Source organism: Schistocerca serialis, chromosome 5 (assembly GCF_023864345.2).
Source record: "Schistocerca serialis cubense isolate TAMUIC-IGC-003099 chromosome 5, iqSchSeri2.2, whole genome shotgun sequence".
Lineage (NCBI taxonomy): Eukaryota > Metazoa > Arthropoda > Insecta > Orthoptera > Acrididae > Schistocerca > Schistocerca serialis.
This window is the reverse complement of record NC_064642.1, coordinates 383,841,839-383,857,176: the sequence shown is the minus strand read 5'-3', so window position 1 is coordinate 383,857,176 and position 15,338 is coordinate 383,841,839. Positions and strand designations below refer to the sequence as shown.

Sequence of the window (15,338 nt, the reverse complement as noted above, 5' to 3'; positions counted from 1 at the left end):
ATCTTGCTCACAAGATGATAGAGTTTTGCCAGGGCTATCAGCAGTCCTAATGGAATGTTGTCTACTCGTGGGGCCTTGTTTCGACTTAGGTCTTTCAGTGCTCTGTCAAACTCTTTACGCAGTATCATATCTCCCATTTCATCTTCATCTACATCCTCTTCCATTTCCTTAATATTGTCCTCAAGACCCTCTAAATACTCGTTACACCTTTCTGTGGATAGGCACAACAAATAGACTGTCACAAGTAAAGCTTTTGGCCTGTAAGGCCTTCGTCAAAAACAGATGAGACACTCTCCCACCTCCCCCCCCCTCCCCCCCCCCCCCTCACACACACACACACACACACACAACACAAATTCAACTCACACACACGACTGCAGTCTCAGGCAATTGTAGCCACACAGCGGTGTGTGTGTGTGTGTGTGTGTGTGTGTTTGTGTGTGTGTGTGTGTGTGTGTGTGTGTGTGTGTGTGTGTGTGTGTGTGAGGGAACTACTTTGTCCACAAGCATTTTCAATTTCTCTATTGATGGATGGTTTTTACATGATATGGTAAGCTTTCTGCAATAGGATAGACTCCATTGCATATTTTGTATTTTATGAAGCAGTGAGTGAGCATAGCAACACATTTTCCACTGGCTTATCATATGTCTTATCAGAGAGGTAGTGTATTTATTCCTAATTTATCAGCTGTCAGTCTGATTTTAGTTAAGTCCTCATTATCATTACATTACTCACTGGTAGAGTCTTCTATAGGATATAGCGGTGAAGTTAGCATGAAACCATAAGACATAATGTTTCATTTTGTGGTAAAGCTAGTGAAGATGAAGCTGGAGAATAAGTAAGAAGCAGTATTGGTTATGACATAAAAAATTACTGAATATTCTGGCAAGAGTGCTTACCAAATTCAGATATAGATTCCAGCCTTTACATAGATTTACTCTGTAGTATATATATATATATATATATATATATATATATATATATATATATATATATATATTTTTTCATTTACAGAATAAAGTGTCATGCGTCACATTCCAATCAGGACCTAATATGGATGAACTCTATAAATTACGCCAAGTGGAAGTTGAAAATCGTTCAACAGGATGGGTTAGTTGTCCTGTACTTGGTAAGTATAGGTTAGTTTTCATAGCATAATACTGAACTGAAACATTTCAAATTTAGAGCATAGTTGCAGAGCATTACTAAATTTGGGGACACTTAAATTTCAGTGCAAACAGCAGAAATATTTATATTTCTGTCAGGCACCAATGCATATTCAGTAGCTTAAAATAAGTGGCCAAGAAAATATGTGAAAAGATAGTTATACAAAATTTATGATTTGCTGAATCATTTTCAGTTGTATTATTCCATTAGAAAAATTGCTGCAGTTATTGTCCTTACAGGTGTTTAATTTTTTAATGGTGTTCAAGCAACATCTTTAATATTTACTCCATCACAGATAAGAGAATGAATATTCATTTGAAATGTAGTCTGTGTATTATGGCAGGTATTAGAAATAGACATTAATAGTGATATGCCAAAGAAAATATTACATGCAAAATTTTATTGTCATGTTAATAACTAACAACCCATTGCGAGTCATGGAAGGGCTCAGTTCAGTATACTTTGTGCTTCTTGTAAGACTGTTCAATTAAAATCAATACAGTACTTATATAAATAAATGTCCTGCAGAGGTGTCAGCAATGATCTTGGAATTCTTAAACTCATTTCATGATTTGTTTATTCTGTAATGGTTTTTATGACTGATCACTAAAATAAAAATTGGTTTATTTGCAATACATCTAAATTTATATTCATGCTCTGCAAACCTCTGTTTATGCAGGCAGCTAACTATTGTACCATATATTTGTGTTTCTTCCTGTTCTGTTTGTGTGAGGAGTGTAGAAGAATAACTGCTTAAATGCCTCTTTGCATGCTGTAATTGTTCTAATCTTATCTTCACAACCCAAGAGTGATGTGTATTGGGGTGCAGTATAGCCCAGCTGCCTCACATTATACTGCTTCTTAAAACTTCGATTGGGACCATACTAGATCAAAATATGCGTTCTTGTCAGGGTTTGAAGTAGTGTTGTATTTTCTGATGTCCCATTTTCTGAAATGTTATCTGCAGAAACGCTGCAAGGTATTATAAATACCTGCTGATTCAGAAATATGAATTTTTATAAATTATGTAAATGTCTCAATTTGGTAACTGCAGAGCCCCTGTTAGCAATAAATGTGGCTACATTCAAATTGTTTATTGGTAACTGATACCTTTTGACAGTTATAGAAGTTCTAATTCGTCTTACTCATAGAATTGTTTATGAACAGCAAGTTATTTCTGTAGAAAAGCCTCTGTGCTAAATGTATAAGAGATTCATTTATGTCCTTTTTGTAAACAAGCAGAGCAAAGCAGATTAACATTAATGATGGTTAATTGTTAATATATCTTTTAGATGCAATTTTTGATAACTACTTATCTCTGTTGATGTATATACCCTGGATATTCAACACCAATGAAAGTTTTGCATAATAAGATCTTTGCAACAGTTAGTGTGAATGAATGACAGTATAAAAATAAAAGCAGAATCTAATTTTTTGATATCTACTGGTGGTCTGCAATCCGTAATGAAGAAGGTCATGGAATGATAATGGAATCTGCACAAATTACTACTAGGTTGAATCCTTATTTGAATTTAGTCTGCCATTCACTTTCAGTGTACTCATAAACTCATTTGCATTCATAGAAATTTTTCGATTTTGTACATTTTGAAATTAACTATCTATTACTTATTATATTATCCATAATTGGTTAACATTAAATGATTATCTCACTAAGAAGAGCAGGAGCCAGGTAATGTATTACACAAATTAACATCAAGATATGCGTCAGTGAATTAAGCTGTTTAACCACCATATTTCATAAAAATAGCTCTTTTTCCTAGAACCTATTCATTTTTAACTGCCTGTTCTATTAAATGAATGATTATTTGTTTGTTGCAATCGGTTTGAGGTGCAATGTATAGATGGTTTATTATGATATTTTCATGTCAGAGCTGTACTTATATGATGAATAAAGCCGAGTGATTTGAGTTTTAATTTAATATCAGTTTTCCCATTACAGACATGGCGACTAGTAATGGTGGGGAAAATAAAAGTGGCCTGGAGAACAGAGTTCCAGGGTACAAAGAAACATGACAGAGGAAAGAAAATACAGTACTAACATGACTATAGCAGATGTGGAAAGCTACCACCATTCATCTCTTGGCACTTTTGTCCCTGGTCAGCAAGTTGCTGAAGGCAGATCAAAGCTGGACTGCTGGAATTGCTGCAGTCTCATCCAAAATGTTCTGCTGCAGTTCTTGAAGACTGTGAGGGTTGTTACGATACACCTTAGACCTGAGGGCTCACCCACTGACAGATCAGATGACCTGGATGGCCAGCTAGGGCCACGTCCAGACTGAGCTCGCTAATAAATTTGCAAGGCATGAAGATTGTGTAGATGTGATTCAAGATTCGCCCAGCTGTATAGGCAATTGTTCCATCCTATAGGAAGTAACTATAGGTATTTTCCTCCTCCATTAATGCTGCCACAAATGGTTTCAAACTGTTGGCAATATAATACACCAAAGTCAGTATCTGATGAAAGAAGATGGGGCAAATAATGTGAGTTGCAGATGCTGCACACCAAACCCCAGCTTTCTGACCATGCAACGGTGCTTTGGGTAAGTTATGCGGATTCTCCGCTGCCCAGAACCTTTGATTCTGTTAGTCGACATAACAACACTGGTGAAATCAGGCTCCATCAGGCGTAAAGAACAGATCCATATCCAAGCCATTCATCATTATTTCAGTGAACAACCACTCACAAAACTGGAGGCACTGAATAGCATCTGCTAGTTTTAATGCCTGAATAACAGACACTTGGTAGGGATGTATGTGTAGATCCAGGCAGAGTATTTGTCTGCATGATCGATGCACTATGCCACTCCCTAGCGGCAGGTGTTGAGGTGATTTGGTAGGACTCTGAAGCATGTTCTGGTGAACTGCAGCCACATTTCCTGGTATGCAGGCACAGGAAAGTTTCTTGGCTTGTTCAAAATAGATCCCGTCTGATGCCATTTTCGGACTAAGCATTGCATGGCACTCTTTGCTGGCACTTTGACACCATTAAACTTCTCAGGAAACAACTGACCAGGTAGTTTCCATGACTTGTTGTCCCATAATTTTCCAAACAAACACCCATTATTCCACTGTGAGTACCATTGTCCCCTTTGCAATGCTCCACTCACACTGACACCGCCAGCACTACACTCTGAATCGGTGTCGATCATGTGGTGGCTGTACACATGGTGTGCATGTCACAGGGTGTGGTTATAAGCATACATTCATGTCCAATCGTATCCACTTGTCTAGGTGTCTTTTTATTTGCTCCATCCTGTATACTACAATCTCCATATATCAACTTTAATTTAAAAAAAAAACCTTAGAATTTACCAGGAAACCAATATTGTTTGTGGGACAAATATATCAGTATCCTGTTACAATGTTTTCTTGAATACCTTATTTTAAACATATTTTCAGTGATTGAATTTTCATCTAAGTGATGTCTCTGTTTTTTTAAGATGGTTGCCACTCAGTAATAAGGCTTGAAATGAAAGGGCCTGATAATTCATTAAGACTAAGGCAAATAAGAGTCTTAGGTGAGGTGGATGGAGAGTCTCTCAAAATTAGTCGACAGCATAGTGCCTCAACAATCCAGCAAAGAAACTGTGAAGCTGAGACCTTACGAGTATTTAGATTAATTACATCTCAGGTGAGTGATGAAAGATAATACTTAAATTGGGTTTTATTGTTAGCACATAAATCAATAGAATTATTTTTCTTGTTTTCTCATCCATCAAAATCAGATCAAAGTATAGATCAGCACTGCTGCATTCAGTGGAAAATTATGATTTTGCGCTGTGATGTTGGTGTCATACTTGTGGAATGCTTCTCATGGGGGTCTTGAGTCACGTTTCTTTCCTGCCAGTTATGTTATGTGGCAGTTTCAGTGTTTCAGAAATATTAATCATTGTCATGTTTTGGTAATGTCAGTCACTGCTATTTCCATTTTGAGATAAAACATTGTTAATTCCATGCCTTACTCCACTGTTTACCCTAATTACAGTATATTCCACTGCATTTTGTTTATTGGTTTTTTATCTTGCAAAGTGGCCTTACATTTAATAAAGTGACATTGTGCTTGGTGCACTGATTGTGTCAAGAAACATAGACATCTGATACATATTTTTGTGGAGTGCACTGAAAGAGAAAAATTTAAGTTCATGGAAAATTCATATATAAAACAAATAAGAGTTACAAATGACATAACTGTAACAACTGATACAAGAGAGGCTTTTAATTACAGTGAAATTGCCAGTTTTCTTATTAATATTAAGTAATGCACCCATGCACTTCAACATAGTCTCTCTTGTATTGTTTACATACTCCTGGAAGACACTAGTGTGTTGACTTATGTGAAATAGTTGAATGTATATGGATTGTTGGTATTTAACTGGCATTGATTTATTTCTCATGGTTGGGGTTCTCAGTTATCTAACAACTTTGTAAATGAAATCTTACTATTTGGTAATGGCGATATGGCCAAAACTGCAATAGTGCAAATAAGTAACTTTTCTTTCTTTAATCATGTGACTGTATTGTATTGTAGAATGTCGAATTTTTTCAATGAAATTAGAAATGATATTAAGGTACTCTGATAACAAATGTTTACTCTGGAATGTATGATCTCTAATGAGGGAGGGGGGGGGGGAGTACTTGTGAATGTGTTTTCTCGCATTCTACCTCAGTCCTATGTACACACTGCACACTGTACATGAGTAGGAATTTGGTTGGACTCATTTTAAAGATGTTAATGACAGAAACAGTAGATATAATTTATGCCATTTTCACAATGTACATGGTGTTGCTCTCATTTAACACAGACACATTCTTGTAGTTAAAAGACCCAGCACACAGATACAGTGATGACATGTACACATATCGGAAGATTTTTAGTTTTTTACATTTGCTAAAGCACAGTGTAAGTAAGGTTATTTTTGGCAATTTTTCATAATATAACTGCTGTATACATGGCAAGATATTGGTGCTGTTTATATAGATAGTTTGCATTATTAGTTTTGCAGTATGCTTGATAATGACCACATTGCCGAAGTTGCAATAGTGCAAATAAGTAACTTTTACTGTAAAATTCAAATATGATGTCCCTTAACAAAAGCAACTGGCACTGGCAGCTTTCTCTCACTGCCAAACTAGCCTGACTTTATCAGCAGACAACATGAAAGCAGACCTGACACATAAAGTTAATGACATGTGAAACAGAACTCAGCACAGTGAAGACAAAGTAGAAAAGCCATACGATACTAATGTGAACGACACTGTATACATGCCTACAATTGTTAGCAGCATGAAACAAGTAAATATCAGTCCAAAGTTGTACACATCTTTGTGCCTTTTGTCATCATATTACTTCCATCAGACACTATACCTAGTGTCTCCATGGAGTGTGATTACTACTTTTTCTAGCACACTGCCATGTTTTTATGATCAACATAATCCTCAAATTAACAACAGCAACAAAAATAAAAGTAATGAACAATATTTGATGCCTCAACAATTAGTGTAGAATTTCTCAATTTGCAAAAACTGCCTCTTTGTTCTCCAAATGTATCAATAAATCCATGGTCTGTCAATGGTAGCAAATACAAGGGTGGTTTGAAAAGTTCTCAGAATCATCACAAGAGGTCAGTGCTAGCGCAGCAAGTTGTTCATGTGGTATTCATTGGACTGTTGCCTGTAAACACATGCCACATCAGTGCTCTTGGAAGAGAGCTGTGGCAGTGATGTGGCTCTGTTGTTGTTCCTGCATAGTGATTTGCGAAGATGGAAAAAATCGAGATTTGAGCAGTGATTAAGTACTTTATAAAGAAAGGTATGAAAGCAAAGGACATTCATGCCAATTTCCGGAATACCCTGGGGAACTCTGCTCCTTCATATTCAACTGTTGACAAGTGGACAAATGAATTTAAATTTGTTCGGGAAAGCTTAGATGATGATCTGCGTAGTGGTCGGTCAAGATGTGTCATCTCTCCAGAAATCATTGCAAAAGTGCACAACATGGTCATGGAGGATCACTGATTGAAAGTGCGTGAAATTTCTCACGCTTACCAGATGTCATCTGAAAGGATACATCACATTTTAACTGAAGAATCTGAAATGAAAAAATTATCTGCAAAATTGGTGCCACGGCTCTTGACGCTAGCTCAAAAATGCGTGAGAATGGACATATCGGAACAATGTTTGGCCCATTTTAGGAGAAATGAACAAGATTTTTTGCACCATTTTGTGACCAAAGATGAAACTCGGGTGCACTATTACACCCCAGAGACAAAACAACAGTCAAAGCAGTGGAAATATTTCGATTCTCCACCACCAAAGAAAGCAAAGACAATTCTTTCGGTGGGAAAGTGTTCTGGGATGCAAAGGGGATTCTGTTTGTAGATTATCTCCCCTCTGGGCAAACAATTACTGGAGAATACTATCCTAATCTCCTGAACAAATTGCAACAAAAGGTATGCAAAGGAAGGCCAGGTTTAGAAAGGAAGAAACTCATCTTCCATCAAGACAGTGTGCATCCGCGCACATGTGCCATTGCCATGGCAAAATTACACCAGCTAAGGTATGAATTGTTGCCACACCCACCTTATTTACCTGGTATAGCTCCATCAGACTTCCATCTCTTCCCAAAACTGAAAATTTTTCTTTGAGGATGAAGATTCATTTCAAACAAAGAATTGATAGATGGAGTTGGCAACTATTTTGTAGGCCTGCAGGAAACTCATTTTTGAGATGGGATCAGGGCACTGGAACATCGTTGGACCAAGTGCATTAATTTACAAGAAGACTACATTAAAAATTAAAAATGTTTCAGTGCTGTAAGTACTCTTTTAGTAGTCCGTTCTGAGAACTTTTCAAATCACCCTCGTATATTGCAAGTATTTGCTCATTTTGACATTTTCATTGAGTTCATCTACATATGAAATATTGGTCTTCTTAAAGCCACATAAGAATAATACATAAAAAGAGAAGATCATACTGCAAGAATAACAGACTGGAACTTCTGTGAGTGTTATAAAAGTCTACATATAGTACTCCTGAGTTCCAGTTTTATAAATCTGCTTTTGAGAAAACACAAAATATTTCTGTCCCTTTTGGTAAAGAAGATATATTTCCCCAAATTTGTGACAGCTTTTGAGTGTCTGTTTATTTCTTATTTTTTATTTCAGATAACCCTTTTGCAGGGTATGATAAATCATCATTGTTTCTGCTTCTTTGTTTTTATCTGTAGTTTCCTTTGGGCCTACACTTCTTTCATTCTTCTAGAATCTCATTCCTTCTCTTCCTCTGTCCACTTTCCTTCTGTTCTTGATTTTTTTCTGTCCTGAAAGCCTCCCTTACATTATTACATCTATTAGTTTTTCAACTTTCAGTCTTAGTTCTGTGTTAAATCTTAATTTGTATTCTGATTCAATGCTGCTTATTGCCTGAATATTTTTTAGGCTTCTTCTTTCAATTTTTCTAATTTTTCAAGCTCTCCCTTCATCGTCAGTTTAAGACTTATTGCTGCATAGAGTATTTCTGGTCTTGCCACTGTTTCATTTGTTATTTTGTTATTATTTATTTATTTATTTATTTATTTATTTACTTGAGACAGAAGCATACACATAGTATTCTACAAAAATATAGAGTTCCAGAAAATAAAATAGAATGAGTTTATACATATAAAAACATGAAAAATTGAAACCAAATAGTCTTTGCCCAAAAACGAGCAATCTCTACATTTTTCTTGTGCTTTGATCAACTCCTCCTCGTTGCAAGAAGTAGGACAAAGTAAAGACTGACACAGTTGTCTGTACTTCTTTGCATTCACACAGTGTTGGCCATTGTAAATATGTCCATTTCATTAAGTTCTCCCTAGATTTGCCAGCATCCGTTCGTAACCTGTTCAGTGATTTCCATATGGCCCAGTCTTAAGTTTTGTCCAGCTGGTGAGTATTCTGCTGGCTTTACCTCTGCTTGGAGGTGACTTACTATCATGGCCCATAGTTTTTCTGCCTATCATGGCTCATAGTTTTTCTTCGGCTTTCTTGGCTGATGTATTTAGTGCAGATGGTGACTGTAAAAAGCTCTTCCTAGACTTTAGTGTTGATGGAATATGTCCATGCCGTGGGTGCAGTGCATTGGTGTCTACTTCCCTGCATATGTCAGGAGGAGCAATGCCTGCTAAGCAGTACGGTTTATCAACAGAGTTGGTTTCAACCATCCAGTAACTGGTCTTGCAGTTTCTTTAAGGACAGATCTACTTCTTCCATATGTACGGATTTGTGCCACACTGGGCACATGTATTACTCACCAGCTGAGAAACAGAGTGGCTTTGCAAAAGTACAGATCACTTAAGGTTGGACACCACAATTACTACCAACAAGTTTCCAGATGATGGTGTTTTGGGCTGACGCCTCATGTTTGGTGTTAAGGCAGTGCTATTGGCAAGTGAGTGATCTGCGTAAGATAACATTGGTTCTAAAACAATGTTTCAGTTCAGTGCCTTCCCAGATCACTTTCAGTTTTCTTCCTGCCAGTTTATTTCATAGATGGGAAAAGCAGAGTGCAGTATTTTATGGGTTCAGCTTCAGCTGGTTCTTGTTATAGTTGTCAGGCATGTTCCCAGAGTTCTTGTCAGCACCTGTGTTGCTTTTTCAAAGTTCTTGATGCTGTGGATCATGGAACATTGAATTTCCTAACTATTTCCAAAATGAAATGTCCCATGTGCCTAGCTGCAACTACCATTTTGCATTCAAGGTCTGTTGATCCCCATTGTGGGCCATAATTATGTAGTAAGGTGTTTCACATGAATCACCTGAGTACAAATACATGTCTCTACCATTAAAGCAATGCCATTGGCATATGAAACTTGTGCATGGATTAGTTCTTGGCTAATCATTTCTGTAAATGTTGAAGAGCACCAGTGATAATTCACTCCCTTGCAGTAGGCTATTTCTCTGGTTCCTTCAACAATTGTGCAGTAAGGTGGCAATTATTGTAGTCAAACCATAGTTCTGGATCAGTGTGCAGACCTTATGAAGCATTATGTGGTGTCGAACTTTATTGTAAGCTGATGTGAGGTAGATAAATGCAATTCCAGTGATCTTCCTGTTTTCAGATCCATCGTCTATGTGCTGCATTAGTCGAGTTACTTATGCTGTGTAGTTTCTATGTGGTCTGAAACCAGTCTGTTAAGGTATAAGGAATCTATCAATCTTTGGTGACAGACAGTTCAGAAACATCCTTTCAGATATCTTATAAAGGTAGCTTCCGCTTCCGTAGCACAGCGGTAGCATTACCGTCAACTGCGCATGGGGGCCTGGGTTGGATTCCTGGCAGGGGACTGGGTGTTGTGTGTCTTTCATCATCATTTTCATCCTCATTGACACGCAAGTCACCGTAGTGGTATCAACTAAAAAGACTTGCAATGCGGTGGCCAAACTCTAAAGGGGATATCCCTGCCCATAAATGCCATACAATCATTTCATTTTATAAAGATGGCAGAATAGTGAAATAGGCCAATAGGTCCAAGGCTCAGAAAGCTCTTTTCCCAGTTTCAAGATAACAGCTATCTCGGTTTTCGTCTATATTTTTGCAATGGTGTTCAATTATAAGCAGTTGTTGTGGAATGCGATAAGTCAATTCATTGTTGCTTGTCAGAATTTCTTTATCTGCTCTATTCGTATTTCATTCAAGCCAGCTGCCTTGTTGTTCTTATATTGTTACATTGATTTTGCAGCTCCTTTTCACTAAATGGAGTTGAGAGTTCATTCATTTTTAAGTGTTCTTGCCTTCAAATCTTAGATTCTTTGCGCCATTTGTCTGTTTTATCATTTTTAAGAAACTGTCGAGCTATTTAATTTGGAGAAATGTTTGAATGAGTCTTCTTTTGTGCTAGATCATTACTCGAGAAATGTAGAAGACTCTGTGCTATTCAGCTATTTACATTATTATTGTTTCTTTCCTTTCTCAGATGTTATGTCTGGGTAAAAATAGAAAGTGACGTGGACCTTGATCAAGTGTAACTTCCTTTTAACTGAACGCTATATGTTACATTGCATTTAGGAACTTTCGGGTAATTGAACATGTATCAATAATTACAGATTTCTGTAGTTGTATATATAAGTTTGGATGTAGCTGTATTGCGTTGATGTACTGGTGGATATTGTGTGGTATGACTCCTGTAGTTGATAGTATAATTGGTATAATGTCAACTTTATCCTGATGCCACATGTCCTTGACTTCCTCAGCCAGTTGGATGTATTTTCAATTTTTTCTCCTGTTTTCTTCTGTGTATTTGTTGTATTGGGTATGGATATTTCGATTAGTTGTGTTAATTTCTTCTTTTTATTGGTGAGTACGATGTCAGGTTTGTTATGTGGTGGTGTTTTATCTGTTATAATGGTTCTGTTCCAGTATAATTTGTATTCATCATTCTCCAGTACATTTTGTGGTGCATACTTGTATGTGGGAACGTGTTGTTTTATAAGTTTATGCTCTAAGGCAAGCTGTTCATGTATTATTTTTGCTACATTGTCATGTCTTCTGGGGTATTCTGTATTTGCTAGTATTGTACATGCACTTGTGATGTGGTCTACTGTTTCTATTTGTTGTTTGCAAAGTCTGCATTTATCTGTTGTGGTATTGGGATATTTAATAACATGCTTGCTGTAATATCTGGTGTTTATTGTTTGATCCTGTATTGCAATCATGAATTTTCCATCTCACTGTATATATTGCCTTTTCTTAGCCATGTGCCATGTGTTGGATGCGTCTTGATCGACGTGTGGCTGTGTTAGATGATATGGGTGCTTGCCATGCAGTGTTTTCTTTTTCCAATTTACTTTCTTTGTATCTGTTGATGTTATGTGATCTAAAGGGTTGTAGAAGTGGTTATGAAATTGCAGTGGTGTAGCCGATGTATTTATATGAGTGATTGCTTTGTGTATTTTGCTAGTTTCTGCTCGTTCTATAAAGAATTTTCTTAAATTGTCTACCTGCCCATAATGTAGGCTTTTTATGTCGATAAATCCCCTTCCTCCTTCCTTTCTGCTTAATGTGAATCTTTCTGTTGCTGAATGTATGTGATGTATTCTATATTTGTGGCATTGTGATCTTTTAAGTGTATTGAGTGCTTCTAGGTCTGTGTTACTCCATTTCACTACTCCAAATGAGTAGGTCAATATTGGTATAGCGTAAGTATTTATAGCTTTTGTCTTGTTTCTTGCTGTCAATTCTGTTTTCAGTATTTTTGTTAGTCTTTGTCTATATTTTTCTTTTAGTTCTTCTTTAATATTTGTATTATCTATTCCTATTTTTTGTCTGTATCCTAGATGTTTATAGGCATCTGTTTTTTCCATCGCTTGTATGCAGTCGCTGTGGTTATCCAATATGTAATCTTCTTGTTTAGTGTGTTTTCCCTTGACTATGCTATTTTTCTTACATTTGTATGTTCCGAAAGCCATATTTATATCATTGCTGAATACTTCTGTTATCATTAGTAATTGGTTGAGTTGCTAATTTGTTGCTGCCTGTAGTTTTAGATCATCCATGTATAGCAAATGTGTGATTTTGTGTTTGTATCTTCCAGTAATATTATATCCATAATTTGTATTATTTAGCATGTTGGATAATGGGTTCAGAGCAAGGCAGAACCAGAAAGGACTTAATGAGTCTCCTTGGTATATTCCACACTTAATCTGTATTGGCTGTGATGTGATATTATTTGAATTTGCTTGGATATTAAGTGTGGTTTTCCAATTTTTCATTACTATGTTTAGGAATTGTATCAGTTTAGGATCTACTTTGTATATTTCCAATATATGTAGTAACCATGAGTGGGGTACACTATCAAAAGCTTTTTGGTAATCAATGTATGCGTAATGTAGCGACCTTTGTTTAGTTTTAGCTTGATATGTCACCTCTGCATCTATTATCAGTTGCTCTTTACATCCTCGTACTCCTTTGCAGCAGCCTTTTTGGTCTTCATTTATAATTTTGTTCTGTGTTGTATGTGTCATGAATTTCTGTGTAATGACTGAAGTTAATATTTTGTATGTTGTTGGTAGGCATGTTATGGGGTGATATTTTGCTGGGTTTGCTGTGTCTGCTTGATCTTTAGGTTTCAGATACGTTATTCCATGTGTAAGTGTATCAGGGAATGTGTATGGGTCTGCAATGCAACTGTTAAATAATTTAGTTAGATGTGAATGTGTTGAGGTGAACTTCTTTAGCCAGAAATTTGCTATTTTATCTTTTCCAGGGGCTTTCCAATTGTGAGTAGAATTAATTGCTTGGGTGACTTCATGTTGCAAAATTATCACTTCAGGCATTTGTGGTATCATCTTGCATGTGTCTGTTTCTGCTTGTATCCACCGTGCATGCCTGTTATGTTGTACCGGGTTTGACCATATGTTGCTCCAGAAGTGTTCCATGTCTGTTATGTTTGGTGGATTGTCTATTTTAATGTGTGTGTTATCTATTGTCTGGTAAAATTTCTTTTGGTTTGTGTTGAATGTTTGGTTTTGTTTCCTTCTATTTTCACTTTTTTTGTATCTTCTAAGTCGTTTGGCCAATGTTTGTAATTTCTGCTTCTTTTCATCTGATTGCTCTATCGCTCCTTGTTGTGAGATTTTATCTAACCTTTTTGGGTTTTTGTCTGATATTTCATTTCTTATAAATTGTGTTTGCTGTCTGATGTCTTTTCTCAGTTTTTCTATTCTGATCTGTAGCCTGTGTTGCCATGCTGGTTTTGTGGGTTTCTTCTGTATGGTGGTTGGTTCTGATCTCTGCCTAGTGTGTATATTTAGTGTAGTGAGTGCTCCTATATAAATCAGTAGTTGTAACTCTTCCATAGTTGTATTTTCATTTATTTTGTTGTGTATGATTGTGTTGATAGTTGTTATTGTTGTTTCGGCTTGTGGGTTATTTGGTGGTCTATGCAAGAATGGTCTAATGTCTGTATTTGTGTCTTTGTATTCTATATATGTCAGCTGAAATTTTTCTTCTATATCTAACATGAGTGTCACTTTGTGTTCTATTTGTGCTTGTTCTGGTGGCTGTCCTAAGATTTCGTTTTCCTCCGATTGTTTAATTGATGCGTGTTGTTCTTTGTTTGTTTGCTCTGGGATGTTTGAGTCCATTACTGTATTTTCTTCTTCTTCTGATTGCACATTATTTTGTTCTAGTATTTGTTGTACCTGTTGTTTGATGTTTTCTAATTCTGACTGGGGTATCCTGTTATTTTTTATTGTTACACGGATCTGATCAGTTAGTTGTTGTTCTGTTAAAAATTTTAATTCTGGGTATCTGGTAATAAATGTCGTGTATACTTATGATCTGTATCCAGTTATGTTGGTTCCTAAGTTTGTTGCTTGGTAATAACAGAACATGAGCTGTCTGTTAACTTCATCTGACCATCTCATCCTCTGTCTTTGTTTTCCGTCTAATGTGGTTGCAGGAAGCATATCCTGCAAAACACCTCTATTTGGATTTGAATCATTTTCTGTGTGGCTAGCAGTGTCGTTACCATTGTGGACGGGCATAGGATTCAAGCGTCGTCCCCGACCATGACAGCACTTGTCCGAGGCTTCATTAGTTCTGTCCTGAACCAACTAATCACACTAAAAGGGGGGTTAGCTCTATTAGTGGTTTGTTCTTTTCGTCGCGTTTTACGACTGGCAGAACATACCGGAGGCCTATTCTTTTCCCGGGCCTCCACGGGTTATTATTGTTATTATTATTATTATACTTATATTTAAGCCTCAGTTTGCATAAGTTTCAAGTTATTACTAAGTCATCATCAAATGAGTTGAATTTGTCACTGAGTAAATTGTCTGTGATGAATGTCTAATGAGGACTTGGTAATAAGTTGAAGCTGATAGTGATACCATTTGTGTGACCTCAAGCTGATATATACAATATAAAAACTCACCAGATGATCACTGTGTTTGGCAGGGCAGTATGTCTACCTTAGTCTATGTAAATATTTCTTCTTTTCTATGCCATGATTTTCACGAAATTATTAAGTGTTGGCCAATCCATCCCCCCCTCCCCCAACATCTCAAAATATTTTTGTGTGTTACCCATACTGTGATTTCACCAAAAAGGCCTTAGGCTCTTATATGATTTTCAAATTGTGTAATGGAAGAATCATTCTTTTCTTGGTGCA

General features: G+C 36.6%; 1 protein-coding gene across 1 annotated transcript in view; it reads left to right on the top strand.

Annotated features, from left to right (window-relative positions):
• The window catches only part of LOC126481958 (E3 ubiquitin-protein ligase MYCBP2-like), a gene marked incomplete at its 5' end in the record, with an annotated part of 333,248 nt that overhangs the window by 221,631 nt on the left and 96,279 nt on the right, over positions 1-15,338 (top strand). Inside the window, 2 exons of the mRNA XM_050105921.1 lie at positions 1,016-1,130; positions 4,630-4,820. Coding sequence (XP_049961878.1) covers positions 1,016-1,130; positions 4,630-4,820 — 306 coding nt within the window. The remainder of the gene's footprint in view (positions 1-1,015; positions 1,131-4,629; positions 4,821-15,338) is intronic.